Source organism: Fulmarus glacialis, unplaced genomic scaffold (genome assembly GCF_000690835.1).
Source record: "Fulmarus glacialis isolate BGI_N327 unplaced genomic scaffold, ASM69083v1 scaffold24669, whole genome shotgun sequence".
Classification (NCBI taxonomy): domain Eukaryota; kingdom Metazoa; phylum Chordata; class Aves; order Procellariiformes; family Procellariidae; genus Fulmarus; species Fulmarus glacialis.
In genome coordinates this window covers 130,659-146,615 of record NW_009231790.1, presented here as the reverse complement: position 1 = coordinate 146,615, position 15,957 = coordinate 130,659, and the positions used below count along the sequence as shown (strand labels likewise).

General features: G+C 39.9%; 1 protein-coding gene across 1 annotated transcript in view; it reads right to left on the bottom strand.

Annotated features, from left to right (window-relative positions):
* Positions 1-312: 312 nt before the first annotated feature.
* CEP112 (centrosomal protein 112kDa) overlaps positions 313-15,957 on the bottom strand; it is a 138,401-nt gene continuing 122,756 nt past the window's right edge. The window contains exons 17-19 of the mRNA XM_009584694.1: positions 4,602-4,703; positions 2,138-2,202; positions 313-749 (exon numbers count right to left, since the gene is read on the bottom strand). Coding sequence (XP_009582989.1) covers positions 746-749; positions 2,138-2,202; positions 4,602-4,703 — 171 coding nt within the window. The 3' untranslated portion in view covers positions 313-745. The remainder of the gene's footprint in view (positions 750-2,137; positions 2,203-4,601; positions 4,704-15,957) is intronic.

Below are 15,957 nucleotides of genomic sequence, written 5' to 3'. Positions count from 1 at the left end.
AATCAAGGCCAAATCGGTTACGACTCTCCTTCAGTAACACCCCAGAACTGTGTTATCAGTAAATGACGAAGGAGTTTCCTGTGACCGGCCTGTGCAACCCCAATGATCCATTTATATGCTATTAACTGGCAACGGTGGCTGCATTTGTCATCACGGTGTTTTCATTCTTGCTACAAGTTTTTTCCTTGAAACACAGCATGAAATATTTTCCCAGTTAACAAAGCCATACAAAACTCTCATATGCACTGTGGCTACTTAGGTGAGTGAGATGCCCAAGCAGGACAATAATGTCAAAACAAAATAGTACAAAATAATAATATTTTAATATTATGTAAACACATGGACACAAAACAATGTCAAAATATGTTAAAATATCTTGGACAATAATAATAGAAAATGGGATTTTCTTCATGTATAAAAGTGAAGAGAATGGTACTGGGAAGTAATAACAAAAATATTAGTAAAGGAAACTCTACTCGCTCAGTAAGCAAGCTCAGCACACAGTCAAACACACAGTATATTGAAAGTGTAAGTCTGTAATAAGATAATGATAAAAAAAATAATGGAAGGAAGATACAACTAAAAACATGCTGGCACGAGCAATGGATGTGTTTTCATGAACTTCATTACATTTTATGTGCTAACAAAACAGCCACTGATCTTTGCATTTTAATTTACAAGAGCCAAATCTTCAAACCTATTCAAAGCAGTCCATTTGGCAATTGCAGAAATCCAACAGCTCCGGCTACCTGAAAACGAAGAGACTCTCATTAGTTGAATCTTAATATTCTTACTATGAAAACATAACAGGCCGAAGCCAGGGCTGGGTCCGGTCGGCAGCGGGCCTGGGACGGCCGGGACCGCTGCTGTGTCGGGTCCCAGGAGCAGGCAGCGGAGCGTGCCACGGAGGAGCGACATCCCACCTGCAGCCACGGGCACGCACGCGCGTTCAAGCAGCAAAAAGCAGTATTAGAGTGAAGGAGGGCCAGGTAAATGCTAACACAAAATTTCGGGTGAGTGTAGTCTTGGAAAAAGATCTGGTCAGGAAGAGAATTTCCCTGAACAGAAGCAGCACAAAAGCTTCTGAAAGTCTAGGAGCACACGCGGCGGCAGCCCCGCCGGGGCGGAGCTGCTGGGTGCCGTGCTGGCTCTGTCCCTGCCCTTCCTCTCCCTCAGGACATGGCTGGGGCTCCTTCCACCCCCAGCGTTTCAGCATCTGTGGCCCGGCCTGACCTAATGGTATGTGATTATTCATCTTTTGAAATAGCTGTTTTCCTAACTGTGAAGACACTAATTCAGAATAAGTTTGAGACAAAATGCATCCCTTGGTACTGCTACCGCTGCTCTTGGAGAGAGTCTAGAGACGACATTACAGCTTTATATTTATCTAACACAGTTACCTGCGCTGGGCATGTTACCGAGAATCTATGACATTTTCAGTTTCCGATTAGCTTTAGCTAATTCTCTTTAACAAACAGTTTAGGATTAATATTTTCAGACAACTTCCACACTGTTAACATTTTTACAAGTGTTTAAATATCTGACAAATTTTTACACTATTTTTACAAGCACACATTCTTATTTGCAGAAATCCTCATGTGAGATATGCAAGTATCATCAAAGTCTATAAATATAAAAAAGATGGAGTGGCTTTCCTAGGAAGTTTCCTTTTACTCACCTCTCCATGTGAATCACTTACTCTAAAGGCACAGCAAGGCTTTTTATTGCTGCAGCACTTGCCATAATTTATATTGGAGGGTGTAAACGTCTGAAAAAACGCTCAGGCTCATGAAGATCCGGTACTTTGAAGATGTGATCTGTAATATTATGCATTGCATCATTGTTTTCTATCTTAAAAGGAGGTGGCATCACCGCAGAGCTGCAGCTGTGCACCGAGCCACTGTCTCATCATGAACGTCGAGGCAAAGCCCAGACTTGTAATGCACCTGCAAGTTCTCTAATCTTGCTCTAATAGTACTGACTAAGCACTGGGAAAATTCTCAGACGCTTGTTTACTGAAAATAAGGATCTTTTAAAACTGCAACCATATTTGAGTGTTTTAATTAAGCCGTAAAACTTCAATAACTGGGATCCACAGGTGTGAAATGGTACAAATTGATCAAAGATAATCACGTACCTTCTGGCGTGGTAGGCGTTCAGCTCTTCCTGGAGGACAGAGACTCTTTTCTGCAGAATATTTACCTGTAAAATACATCCCATATGAAAATAGTGTACAAAATTCTAATTAATAAATTTGCGCTCATTTCATAAAGGGTGATTTTCTCGTCTATCCTGAAAAATAAAATGCAGTAACACTTTAGCTGCCTACTAGAATTAATACTTGATAGAAGATGGTTAGCATGGCTTCCCTGGCCCTGCTCCAGCTGCACACCATCTACTCCTTTAGGAACAGAGTCAAAACAGTTTTTAAACTCAGCTGGTGGTACCATAGGGGTTATGCAAGGGTTTGGGAGCTCCAGCTCTACTCTCAACTCCCATATGATGCCTGTGCTCTGATCCCTGCACTTTTGCTCTTGTGATGAAGGTACTCACCTGTTCTTGAAGTGTATGAAAATTAATGTTTATTAATACACTGTGGCCACTTTTGGACGACTCACCAAGAGCAGACAATTGGGCAGCATACTTTATATATAGCAACGTTCTTAGAAAACTTTGCCCAAGCCTCAAGTATTTTCTTTTTTTTTTGTTGTTTATTTTTATCACTGCTTGGTGCTTTTACTCAGCCTATCCTCTTCATCCTCCTCCAACAATAAATAATCCTGACAGGTGCAGAGATTCTACTGCCCTTCTTGTCTGATGTTTTCAAACAGGAATTTCAACAATTTTCAAAGACGAGGACACCTGTGCTTCAGAAAGAGCCCTGCTTACTGAGTGGTCTGCGACGACAGCGTACTGCTGGAAATACAGCCGGCAGCTATGTATTTCTGGGATAGCACCCAGGTTTTCGTGTGTGTAGTTACTTTTACTCTTTTGAAATGCTGCTGCTGCTTACAGAAGCCCTGCAGGTGGGTATCAGATTCTACTTTTTTTTAACTCATTAAAAGGTGTAGTATTCTTATATTCACTCCAGAGTAATGCTTCCTACCAGACAGTGCTAATAGTCAACCACACTTTAAAAATAGCTTTTTACTATCAACTGTAGATTGATAGTAGACAGTAGATCCTTAACTCTTTATTCCCCACAACTATTGATATGAGAAAGAGCATCACTTCCATTAGGAATCCTTTGACATGTAAGCAGAGTGTATACAACCATAGTGCTGAAGTTGTGTCACTACTAGCACATAGGAATATGAGAGTTTCCCCCTGTGAAAATTTCCTACTTCTATTAAAGGCACACTTTGCCGGGGAAAGTGTCTCATGCATAGCAAAAAGTACTACAGAATAACCCTTAGGCATTGTAAAGAGAAAAAAAAAGGAGGGAAAAGAACCCAAATACATTAAATTACCAACCATCGCCATAGAGAGAGATTGCATAAGAAAGAGAAATGGAGAGTTTGTAGAATCTATAATTGCTTGAAAAACGGTCCTGAAAATTGGTATAAGGCGTGTGCTGGTATCAAGCCTAAACTTGTATGCTGTGTCCTCAGGGCTTTTGCTCTTCCCAGAGCTCATGGGCAGCTCTGAGTCACCCTGAGCATTGCCCTGTCTTTCTCTCATTTCTTCCCTTCAGCCCAGGACAGATCCCAGTCCTTCCCAACACATTTAAATGCGCAGTCCTGCACTGGGCCATATGCAAACACTGACAGTGTTTTCTTAGGATTACCGTTATTCCACATCTACGATCACTCCTCTTTATTGCTCTTTACCCTTCCTCATGTGAGTTCAGGCAACAATGACATTTTCTTTTCTTCCAGCTCCTAACATACTGAATAGGATAGCATCAAATAACTTCTGTGGAAACCACGTACAAGAAGCACACCCAATTCATTAGTAATTCCCTATTTACAATGACATTTTGATATTTCTATTAGCCAGTTTTATAATCTATTTCATATAAATAATATTGATTCTGTATTATTCTAGATGAGCTAGTGTTTTGCAATATTAAAAACAAAGCAGTTACAGAAGTCTATTAGAGCCTCTTTATATTGGAAAACGTAGAAATAACACAATGACCATTTGAACTCCTATCTTAAGAGAAATATCCCATTTGCTTTATTATGTAGGCTGAAAGAAAACAATGATTTCTCATTCTTTTCTGCACCCTTTACACACATCCTTTAAATGATTTCTTCAGGAGAAACAGGGTAAGGAAGATGAGAGATAACTATGTGCTATATTTGAAAGGTTGACAAAAAAAACCCTAATACTGAATACAGCATAATTTCTACTTTCAATTGCCAACTGAAGCAAAATCTCGGATCAAAAGATACAATATGGTAGCTCTCAACGTGAGGAAACTGGAGGAGAAAAGCCTTGTGAAACATGACTGAGTGAGAAGCATGAGTGCTGCCACAATTTGGTTTTCGGACTTACTCAGTATTTTTGGCCAAATTTTAGACAGTCATAATTTCTTGTCTAGAAAAAGATGTTTTTTATCCAGTCCAAAAGCTTGAAGATAAATAATAATAATTTACCTGAGATTTTAAAGATACAATGGTGTCTTCAAGTTCCTGTCTCAAAGATGCTGGCATCAGACCTTTGAGTGTAGTTTCATATTCTTGTCGTATATGGGTCATCTGTTACAGAACGAAAAGAAATTTATATATAGATGGCTACTCTTGGAAGCCGGAGAGTAACTTTTTTGCTTCTTTTGCCCAATTTGGAGTCCAAGTAAACTCAGAATTGGAATATCAAGAGAAAGGGAAGGAGAGAGAAAAAAGATCAGCAAAGACCTGTAAAGAGCAAACGAGGTAAAAAAGAGGAAGAAAGGAAAAAGAAAACATAAGAACAAAGGATATACAGAGAGGAGGAAAAAATCATGAAAAGAAAACAGTAAGGCATTTGTTGGGACATGGTCTGAAGAAGCAATAATCATTGCTAAATCTAACTCAATAGAGCATTTATACTGACATACACTTTGCAAATTGATAATCAGAAGCTTTCTTTTTGTCTTTGGTGGGATCTGAACCAGATCAGGAGAGTGATATTTGCCCCTTACTCCCTTAGACGAGATGAATTACTGTTTCCCAAGATTTTTTTACAAAATATCTCAACTTCTAGGTGCTTTTAAGGCCTTTTTTTTATTCATCATGCAACTATTTTTCATTGCACTTTGCGTCTTCCTCAACTTCATTGAGGCTATGGGACTTTCAACAAATAGGTTCGAGTATCTTAGATGAGATCAGACGTTCACACCAAAATGATGTGAACATTTGGTTCACGTTCACACCATCCTCCTCTAAAGGAGGACATTTTAGTCCATAATCTTATTCAACAGATGCTGAGTAAACAGTACAGTTACAAAGCAACGTTAAATGAAGACAGATCAGCTGGAAGGATTGTGCTTCGTATCTCTCTGGTGGGGTTGTACTTGCTGAATCTTGACCCAGGAAAAGTACGGAGAGCCTGGTTCAGCTCTGTCCATCGAGTTGCACAGGACTGCTCGCACACTTTATTACTTGGCTGAATCGGGGCCTCACATCTGTACTTAACTTCCAATAGGATTAACTGCTTAATTCAAATTAAGCAAGTACTTAGGTGTTTTTCTGGATTAGCAGCTGAATATCTAAATAAAGGATAAAAGGGATTCAGTATCAGATTAACTTATAAAATATCTTTGAACTTTCAAATTGAACCTTTTTTCCAATGATTTACACACCAACGCCATTTTGTGCTAATTTTGTTTTAGTTACCAAATTGCTTAAATCTACCATTGCAACCACAAATCAAAACCGCAGTCTCATATCTGAAGAAGCCATGAGTTATAACTTCCAGCTCCCAGCTTGCAAGGAGCGCACGCGCTTAAACACGTGAGAACCGAACACAAAGTTCATTGCAAGATGTGCCAACTACCATCTTTCGGAAAAAGCAGGTCATGCCAAAATATGCATTATGCATAATACAATTATCAATACAAAAGGAATAAAACAATCTGATGAAACTTTAGGAAAATTCTGTCTATGAGTCATTCCAACGTGCGGAAGAAATCTCCAAATCTCTATGCAAATAGGCAATTAGAGGCTTTCCTTGGGAGCTGCAAGTAAGTGATGCCACTATGCAAATCTAAAGAAGAAAAAACGGTGAGACAGGAAACCTTGTTTGAACTCTCCTTGTATATAAGCCAGTGATCAAAATTTATGTTTTTGAAAGTTACCCCGATAAATTAATGCTACCACTTCTATAAAGGCTTACAAAGCTATGCATAGGTGCTTTGCCAGGATAAATATTTTCTGAGCCAACAGCTCATTTGGGCGGGGACCTTGATAGAGCAGAAACATATATTGCAGTTAATTCAACATGTTACATTTGTTCTTGGTGAAATGGGAGCAAAACCAGGCAGCTAGAATAGCAAAATGCTTTCATTTCCTAAATTTTGAATAATAGAGATCTATTTCATGATTAAGAGGATCGATCACCTTGCCAATACGTTGGGGTGACCCAACCAGCACAGACACTCCATGGCAGGGGCCTGACTTGCACCCAAGCTCTCCATTTACGGGTGATGCAGATGTCAGGAGCTGAGCCTGGCCTCTGGTATAACTCGCTACACCACGATCTAGCCATGCCTACAGAGCATCTAGGACTCACACCAGCTTCCTCAGGTGCCAGGCACACAGCAAGAGTCCCTTATATAATTTTCCCTAAAAGAAAGTCAAGAAAGTTTCATTGTAAGTAGATGCAACAAAAATTTGAATACAGCTCTGTGTGTGAAAGAATAATGTTCTAATTGTGCAACAGCCTTCTTTCAACCAGGTTTTAATAGTTTAATCTGCAAGTGTCCTCTAAATACCTGCTTTCACAACGCTGTTAGCGTTTGTTATTAACTCTGCAAAGGAGCAAGGGGATTGTTCCCTTCTGACAAAGGTGTTTCTTAGAAAGTCAGGAAGAAATACATACTGTGCTTTAAAGTAAGGATATATATTACTGGGTCCGCTGAAAATGGAGAAGGAAAATGAGAAACAAGCCCTGCTAGCTGAAGTATTGCTTGGGGCTGATTTCTTACTCTAGTTCAGAGAGAAGACACACACTTTTTTTGCAATGAAAACTGTTCTTTGGGATACAACTGCAATTTGTTTGTTTCCTAAGACAAAAAATGTTACTTTCAACTGTGCTTACTAATAATTGCATCACAATAAGATGAAAATAAGATCCCAGCTGCTTCCTGTCATATTATGATAAACAACATGCTGATATTTTTGGCTGAAGTTACTATCAAGGTTTATTGACCCAAAAGATTAAAATAGTGCATGGCAAAAATCTGAATCACTTCTTGTAACTGGGCTAATGTATACTGATTTTAATGGGGGAAGGTTTTTATTTTTTAACACTTATTTTTGACCAATGAAAGCTATGTCTGCAAGGATCTTTTTTTAAATTTTTTTTTTTGTGCCTTAAAGGCTTTTTTGTTCTTTTGTAGCCTCAAGCTGCCTCCCTAGGATCCACAAATACTGTGTCTCCTCTTGCACTCGAGAGATGTTTAAAATTGCAATTCTTCAGCCCTCAGGAGGGCTTTAGTCAGCTAGATGAGGATAGCTCTATTTCATTTACTGTTGTGTTCGTTTTTCTTCAGTCTTGAGAAAGCTTTTTTTGAAAATTCATTTTGGTGAGTTGATTTAATCCACGAACCCCCAGGAAGGTTTTATAGCTTTTAATATGAAGCTGCCACACTGGTCTTTGTTTATTCAGGTTGGTGGCTAACATATGAGGTTTAAAGTTTTACCATCAATCATCTTTGGTGTCAGTAGAAACAACTGAAAGCTGAAGTTGCCACACATAGCTCATGTATGCTTAGTCACAGGATAAATTAGAAAAAAAAGAAGAGACAAATATTCACACAGTTATACAACGTGATGAAAAAAGCAGGGAAGTTATAATTTCACAGACTACCATGAGATCTTGTCGTAGTTGGGCATTGACTATGCTCAAAAGAGATAAAAGTTGGTTTTGATGCCCAGAAGAGAAATATCCAAAATGGAGCTTTCCAAACCAAGCAGTCGGGCCTGGCCCAACGCTTTTCAGTAGCATAAGTCGAGTTTCAATTTTACTACTTCAAGGAGTCTTCCAGTGGCACACCTCAGTTTTGCATTACTCGTTATTTCTAAAAGCTGCCGCAGGATGTCTGTGGGGCTGGGTCAGAAGCAGAAGGGAGCCCAGGACTGATCCGGAACAAGTCCTGTTGGCACCTAGCTGCACTGTAGTCTCTCTCCTTACTTTTTGAAAGAAACAACTTAAGCACATCCAGCAGAAATACAGTATCTTCAAGCTGACCAGATGCATGTTAGTCCATGTGCTAAGAACAGCCTGCAAAGCAGAGGATATTCTGCCTCTCTTCGCTGCTTTGCTATACAGCCACAACCACGCCGTATCTTACTCAGGTTCACGACAACCAGCTCTCCCTTCTTACTTCCAAGAGGTCTGTGATGCTGAGTTTATCATCCAGAACACACTGGCCCTGGTGCAAAATCCCCTTCTCATTAAAAAAAAAAAAATTAAAACCCCTAAAACAATTGCCATCTTCTCCAGATCTCACAACTGTAAGTTAACAATTGCCATCTTCTCCAGATCTCACAATTGTAAATCACTTGATTTGAACCAGAGAAGCATAAGGAAAATGCAAATGAAACACTGAAGTATACATTGCCAAAGCAAATGAAGGGACCACATAAGAGTTGTTCAAGTTCCTTTAAAAAAAATAAACCTTGTCTTGAAGGGCATGAAGTGAACATTTTGTTTATGTCAGATAAGAATCAAAACGCAGTTCCTTAACTAAGGTGTTGTGGTTTTTTTAGTATCTTAATTTCTGCCTGTTTACAGTATTTGTGAAGGATAATAATTCCACGTGTGCCAGGAAATACTAGGATAGTGACCAAAAGGCATAATTAGGATCATTTAATTATTTTTAAATTTCCTCCACGTTTCAGGGGGAGTAAGATGAGAAAAGTAATTTCCCGCCTCTCTCAAATCCTTTCCTGCATTATTTAAACAATGGTATGTTACAATGCTGTTTAAAAGAGAAATCTCTTTAAAAAGGTTATGCATCTGTTCTGCAAAAGAAGACGTGAAAGATCTGCTGTAGTAAATCTGAAGACAGGTTAGGGTACCAAGAAGGTAAAAATAACTCCTTCAGCCTTAGGCAAATCATTTAATCTCAGACTAAAGTCTCATCCTTCTAAATGAGGATAATAATAATAATATTGCGTAGGCCAACTTCATTCAGGTGATGTGAAGAAATTTTCTGAAAGCACTTTGAAAAGGGCAAGCGAAGGACAAATTACTATGATGCCATCCCAATTAAAAAAAACCCCAATCGACAAAAACCAAAAAAACCAAACAACAACCCAAAGAATGTCAAAGTAATGATTAATCACTGCTTGTTTGTGTTCTCCTAATTGCAGTGACTCCTCCTCTGCTTCTCAGCACTCCTAAACTCGAAGTGAGCATAGTTCTATTCCCACAAAACTCTACGAGTCTATACGGGCCCCTTCCTCCATCAGCTGGCCTGGGGGACACTGAGCAATGTCTATAACCAAGGAACCAAATCTACCAAAATCTGAAACTTCCTTAAACTTCAGATCTCTCAGTGTTCTGTCGTAAGAGAATATTTAAGTGGACCTTGAAATCTTCTCCAACAATTTCTCCTAATGAAGAGTCAAACGATGTATCCATTTTTTCAGTGAAGAACAAGGCCTGAACATTTGTCTTTTTACAATATAATCAAACATGAATATCCACATCCTCTCTTATTTCAGGCAGTGGGAATTTCTATTCTTACTGTGAAACGTACGTTGAAATATGGTTCTTCCAGATTTAGAGAAATAGAATGCAATTTGATACAAATGTTCTCAAGTTCTTAAGAAAAGTAATGAATGCTATAAATTGCATGAATTTGGCTCAGCTGAAAACAGTAACCAAGCAAGATCAGCTGAGCAAGTTATTTTGTCAAGTGTACACCATGTTGCTCTCCACTGAGAAAATACTGCTGGAGAACCTCCTCTGTCCTGACAGTTTCAATAAAATATAAATTGGTGGCATAGCTGTCCTCTTTGTTTTTCTGTCTTTAGCTAGTAAACCATCTGAGCGTCCAAAACATTTTTGCCTTGTTGTTCTACTAACCCGCGGGGACCTCCAGTTACGCCGAGCTGCTCGCTGCACGCTGAGCTTTCTGCTCTAAGTCGGGTTTTTTTTTTTTCCAACCTGCATCCAAGAAGCCTTATTACTTCAGTGGCTTGTATTTCGATATCTTTCTTTTCTTAACCAAGATCTCCCACCTGGAAAATCCTCTGTTTGTAGTTAAGCAATACGAGTCTATATAATTCATAGCTGCAAAGGAGGGGAAGGCAGGCAAAACTTTTTTGAAAAAAAACACCCGTGGGCTGCATATGGCAAGAACAGCATTCTTGGGATTACGCGAGTTGGAGAGGAATAAAAGCTTTCACTGTCAACACCATAGAACAACCAGGAATGTTGTGGCTAGAAAATTCGCGCTGTTCTCTCAACCTCCCCCTCTCCAGGGCTCCGCTATTGTTCCAGCTGGGATCTGGAGGATCCCGAGCTTCTTTTCCCCTCCATCCAAATGACTCATCGCAGATGCCATCTTTGTCCCCAAGCACTGTTTCCTTCAGCTCTTGTCAGTGCCGTCCTTCCACCGGCCGGAGAGGTCATTGTTGTGCCAGGAGCAGCCCTCCCCTCAGACACGGCTCACACCCCCTGACCTGGTGGAACAAAACCTAAACCTAAACCTAAACCTAAACCTAAACCTAAACCTAAACCTAAACCTAAACCTAAACCTAAACCAGAGCTGCTGGGCCAAAGTTGAAAACACATGGTGTTCATCTCTGGCTCTGTCGATTCCTAATACGCTATCAAGATAATTAAGTCTGAAATAAAGCTATAAGCATCTTTGACACCACCACTGGAATGTATTTCTGTATTTCAGTTTTACATTCCAGCATGTGTTACCTTCTATATAATCCTTTCCATCCTGGGGTGGTTCAGCAAGTTGAGGTTTCAGAGTCTGATACGCAGAGGTGCTGAGTGCTCACTAACGACAGGGAGAGCTGACAAAGCTCAGCAGCGTGCAGGATTGGGCTCAGTATTTTCACACTGACTGTGCGAACAAGCAAATCTTTGTAGATAATAGCCAGAAGCTGCTTTTACTATCACCATTTCTCCTCTTTCAAGAACAAAAGTCTAATCAGCATCTCAACTGGAAAACAAGCTGCCAGCTTTACAAGCATCACGGTTGGTGAGAGTCTGCTCAGCTTTGGGATGGGTGAGGAGGGGTAGCGCAGGAGACAGCCACTGCTGCGCCTCCCGGGTGGACCTCCGATCGACGGCATTTTGTGCTGATTAAACTGCAAACAAAATAATACTTCAGAATTTAAATTATGTTAAAGATCAGCATAAAGCTGGCCTTTTCCAGTCCTTTTTAGCTCTATCCAGGCACCTCGTCACCTAGAAAAAATGAACGAGACAGTTCACTAATTGAGCACGCATCGCTGAGAGCCCGCACTGGAGATGAAGTGTCTCTGCTCTTCTCTTCTGTGACTCAACTGGCTCCTCCATGCATTGACATTTCTTCTTTTTTTTTTAATTCCCTGCATTAAATACCAGCATTATTGTCCCTTGTAGTCCTAACTTTAAACACTTCTGAAAGAACAAAATTCCCTTAATTGATAATATGCAGGCAAACCACAGACGCTTTAAAACGATGTACTGCTCTCTTAAAAGAAAGATCTCTTTCTCGTTCACCGCTATTCAAGACAAAGAGCTAGAAAACCGACATTTTAAAATACTCTCTAATTCCTGCATGCCGGCATATGCTTCTATTCTTTTTTGGTAAAAATTCTCCTTTTCCTTTTAACTATTTGTTCTGTAGCTTCTGTTTTACTGGCTTTCTCCAGCTGGCCACTTCGTTCCAATAATTCATTCTGTTCTATGAAGTAGGTATATATTTGTGTATTCTCCAGTTGTGTCGGATTACCAAAGCTAACATTTGATCATTGACTTCCACACGCACATCATCATCATCTACCTCTTTTCCCTTTGACAGTTGCACAGTTGGTGAGAGCCTTCTCTCCCGCAGTTCCTGCCATATGGAGCTCCTGGGAACTTTCAACTCCATTGATTTCCAGCTCCTTTCAAATCCCACCTGCAAATCCGTTTTTCTGTGCTTGAATCTCAGCTTCTATCTCCTTCTGCTAATCTGAAACTTCATGCTATACAGTATAATTTATTATATTCTGTTTATTTCTGCATTCCTTTCATAGTAGGCCGTTAAAGAAAATGCTATACAAAATATAAAAAATGTCAAAGGCAAAGTTATGACTTACTCTAACAATCTCAGTCTTAACTAAAAATTGGGGGGCACTTTTGTATCAAAGCGATTAATAAATATATCAGTGGAATTGCATGTATGATAGACACTAACCAATGTAAAAGTGGTAGAATTGGGCTCCAAATAATGTCAGTAGTCATTTTATGGTACCTTCGTCAGCATTGCCATACACCTATAGAGGCATCTATACCCATGAAAGGTCCCTTATAGAGATATAACCGGAATCAGTCTGATTCTTCCCCAAGAGCCTCTACCAGTAAGTCTGAAAAGAGAACAACATACTAAGAAACGGATGTCTTGGTCTGTGTACCAGCGTGCTCTCGCTTACATCAGATTCCTCACTGCTTGTATGTGGCTCTCTGACATCTTCTTTTCCACAAAAATGTTTTAAACTTGGTATTTGTTCACCGTAAGTAGTTAGAAAAGAAATCTTCTATTGTGCTGTCTGCAGACATTGAACCAGCAGATTTTCAGGTGCCAGCCTGTGGGAAGCGATGCCGCTCTGGCTGTTGGTCTCCTACATTTTTCACAATATATATACACATATGAAATGCTTTATGGGAGGAAAACAGCTGAAGTACACAGTACCCTCCTGACCCCAGTGCTTGGGGTGTGGGCAGAGCACTGGCTGGACAGAAGCGAATGGGCAAGGAGGGACGGACCCTCCTCAGCCTCGCAGAACTGCAGAAAAACAGATACAGCCTCTCCGGTCCACACTGGTGGCATACAGAAACGTGACAATATTTGGTGTCGCTGTTCTTGAAAGTCACAGCGGAAACGTCTTTCAGATGCGCACTTGCTTCCCCATCGCCCCAGAGGCTGCTGAGCCCTGCTGCCGGCGCTGCCCGCCCGAGGGGTTAATCGCCTGCTCCGCAGGCAGTGACAGTCCAAGGGCTGCTCTCTGTGAATCACTTCTGTGGTTAAGATCATTCAAACCTAGACTAAGCTTCCCATTTCTGTGGGAGCAGAAATGGGTCCCTGGGGGAAAATTTTGGAAGCGTTTCAGTGACGTGGGTTGAAGCAATCAGAGCAAATGGCAGAATTTCATCACTACCTCCAGTGCGTGCTGAGTGTTTGTTTCTCAGTTTCCAAAGTGCTCGCCGGCTCTGCAAAGCAAAGGCTGCCTAAATCCTCCTCACCTGCAGCTGGCCACCAAGCAAACTTTTATTTTTAAATACCTAACCTAGAGCTTATTAGCCTGATTTTAGACGACTCTCACATGTTCTGAGAAAGACAACCCTTTGAGAAAGTCTGGAAATTCTAAGGCAGAGGCCCCAGAAGCACTGCCTGGCTTTCGCAATTACCTGGGGCACCTGAGCTAAGTCCCGTAACAGGAGAGCGGCTGGTTGGTACCAAACCTCCTGCAGTGGTTCAGCCACCTCAGATGGAGGAAACTCCGCTGCTTCCACCTGATTTTTCCAGAGCATATATAGCAGGGCAGGATGATGGAAGTGAGGGCAAAGATTTTCTGTGAGTTCGTCTGATTGCATTTAAAACTCTGTGATAACTTCAAAAATGAAGCTGAAAAGAAATATGGACCAAAAGCCCTAAACAAAAGGGATATTAATATTACTCAAGTCTTCCAGCCATCGTTGTATTAAGAACTATTTGGGACCCATACCTTGGACATAGGTGTACATTGCTTATCTCTGCCTTACTGTTTCTTTACTCACAGCTCCACAAATCTGCAGGCAGTAGCAATATTCCCATCAAGGAGAAGGTGTGGCAAATGTTAGAAGTTCTCTGTGCTACACAGCAACTAAAATTTCAGAACGATGCATCACAGCCTTCATCTGAGAACAAATATATTTAGTTGGCATGGAAACAGTAAGTTAGCCTGAATGTGGTAAATATCCAGCAGTCATAAAAAATTGAGCAAGTCAGAATAATAAACATTAAAAATGAAAACTCACTGAATGCTTTTGAATCATAGCTCTTTTACAATTATCATTCCTGGTTTCATTTGAACGTTAGTGAAATCCACTTAAACTAAGCTGCTCCATTTTATTCCAAATACTTCTACAACACCCTTATTCAGATAACTCCTTTCTCCCTTTTTTATAAGCTGTTTGAGAAAAAAGAAATTAAAGGGCTGGAAATCTACATTGGTATTCTCCTTCATTTCCTCAGTAATATTCATGAATTGAACATAATTGATTTTCTCTCTTCAGAGAACCTCTCTCCTTTAAGACTCTATTTGTGACTTGACTGCTTCGAGGAGTATTCCTATGGTTTGGGTATCTATAGTGCTGCTACTTCAGTTGTTTGCGAACATGAGGAACTTTTTTCTCTCTATTATCCCCAATTAGAAATTTTACATCATACTCAATCCACCCCTATAGTTAAAAACATTAGAACAAGGAATGAAAAGAATAGGGCTTTTTTTCTGAAAAAATTCTCGCGTGTAATTCTCAAAAGAGAGATTCTCGGAGCTTTTTAGTATACTGAGTCGGGGTGATTACCCTTACAAAAAGGAATTTGAAATGAAATGAGGTATTCTAAAGAAATCTAGGTAATAAAGGAAGAAGATTGCTACTATTGATTTTTATTGCCCCAATTCAGCAAAATTTGTTGCACATGCCTAAATTCCCGGATTCATTAAGGCACACGCTTAAGCTCTCAGTGATGTGTGTCATTTTTAATTACATATTCACAGGATGTAAAGTCTGCTGTATGAACAATTTAGATTTTTTAACTATGACTGACAACTGCACAAAGCCATATGACTCAAGGAAGAGAAACATTTTTAGTAGAATTAAAGATCTTTCTATCAGAAATCTTGTCTTACATTAGATCTAGGCACGTATCAGAGACAACCAAGTGATACACCATAAGAGTATACGATACAGGAACATAACCTTAATGGGATTAGTTGACAAGAAGCCAGTTCCCACAGTTACATATTACTGAGGTAGAAGAAACTCCAGCATTGCTTTGCAAGGAAAAAGTTTGGACGTACCCAAATTTCCTAGGAACCTTCCCAGACTGCTTTAACTGTCTTGGGACGATGTATCAAGAAACCTATATATAAAAACCTACGTATTAAGTGTGAGTTACACTTTATTTACTGCTAGTTTGCCACTTTCCATGAATACAATTACATATGTCTCAAGAATCTGGACATCGGATTTTTGAAGGAAACATCCAGCATTTTGAGATGAAGTTCTGAGACTCCAATCTAGAAGTAATATTACTGAACACAGGGACCATTGTCCTAGAAAACCATGCTTAGCAGAGACAGGACAACCTTTATGGAAAAGATACAATTATTTAGGTTAGTCAAAGTGGGAGAAGTTCCCAGGCACTTTTGACAAATGTACATTTATCTGCATTGGAACGCATCATTCAGATAACGTTGCCATACTGCAACGTTCCACTGATGAAACAACACAGATATAACGCGATTGCATCTACTCACACTGTAAAGAGGATCGAAAAAGTAAACAGGAGTAAACACAAGTTCATACAAGAACATGAAGTACTGGAACAAAAAA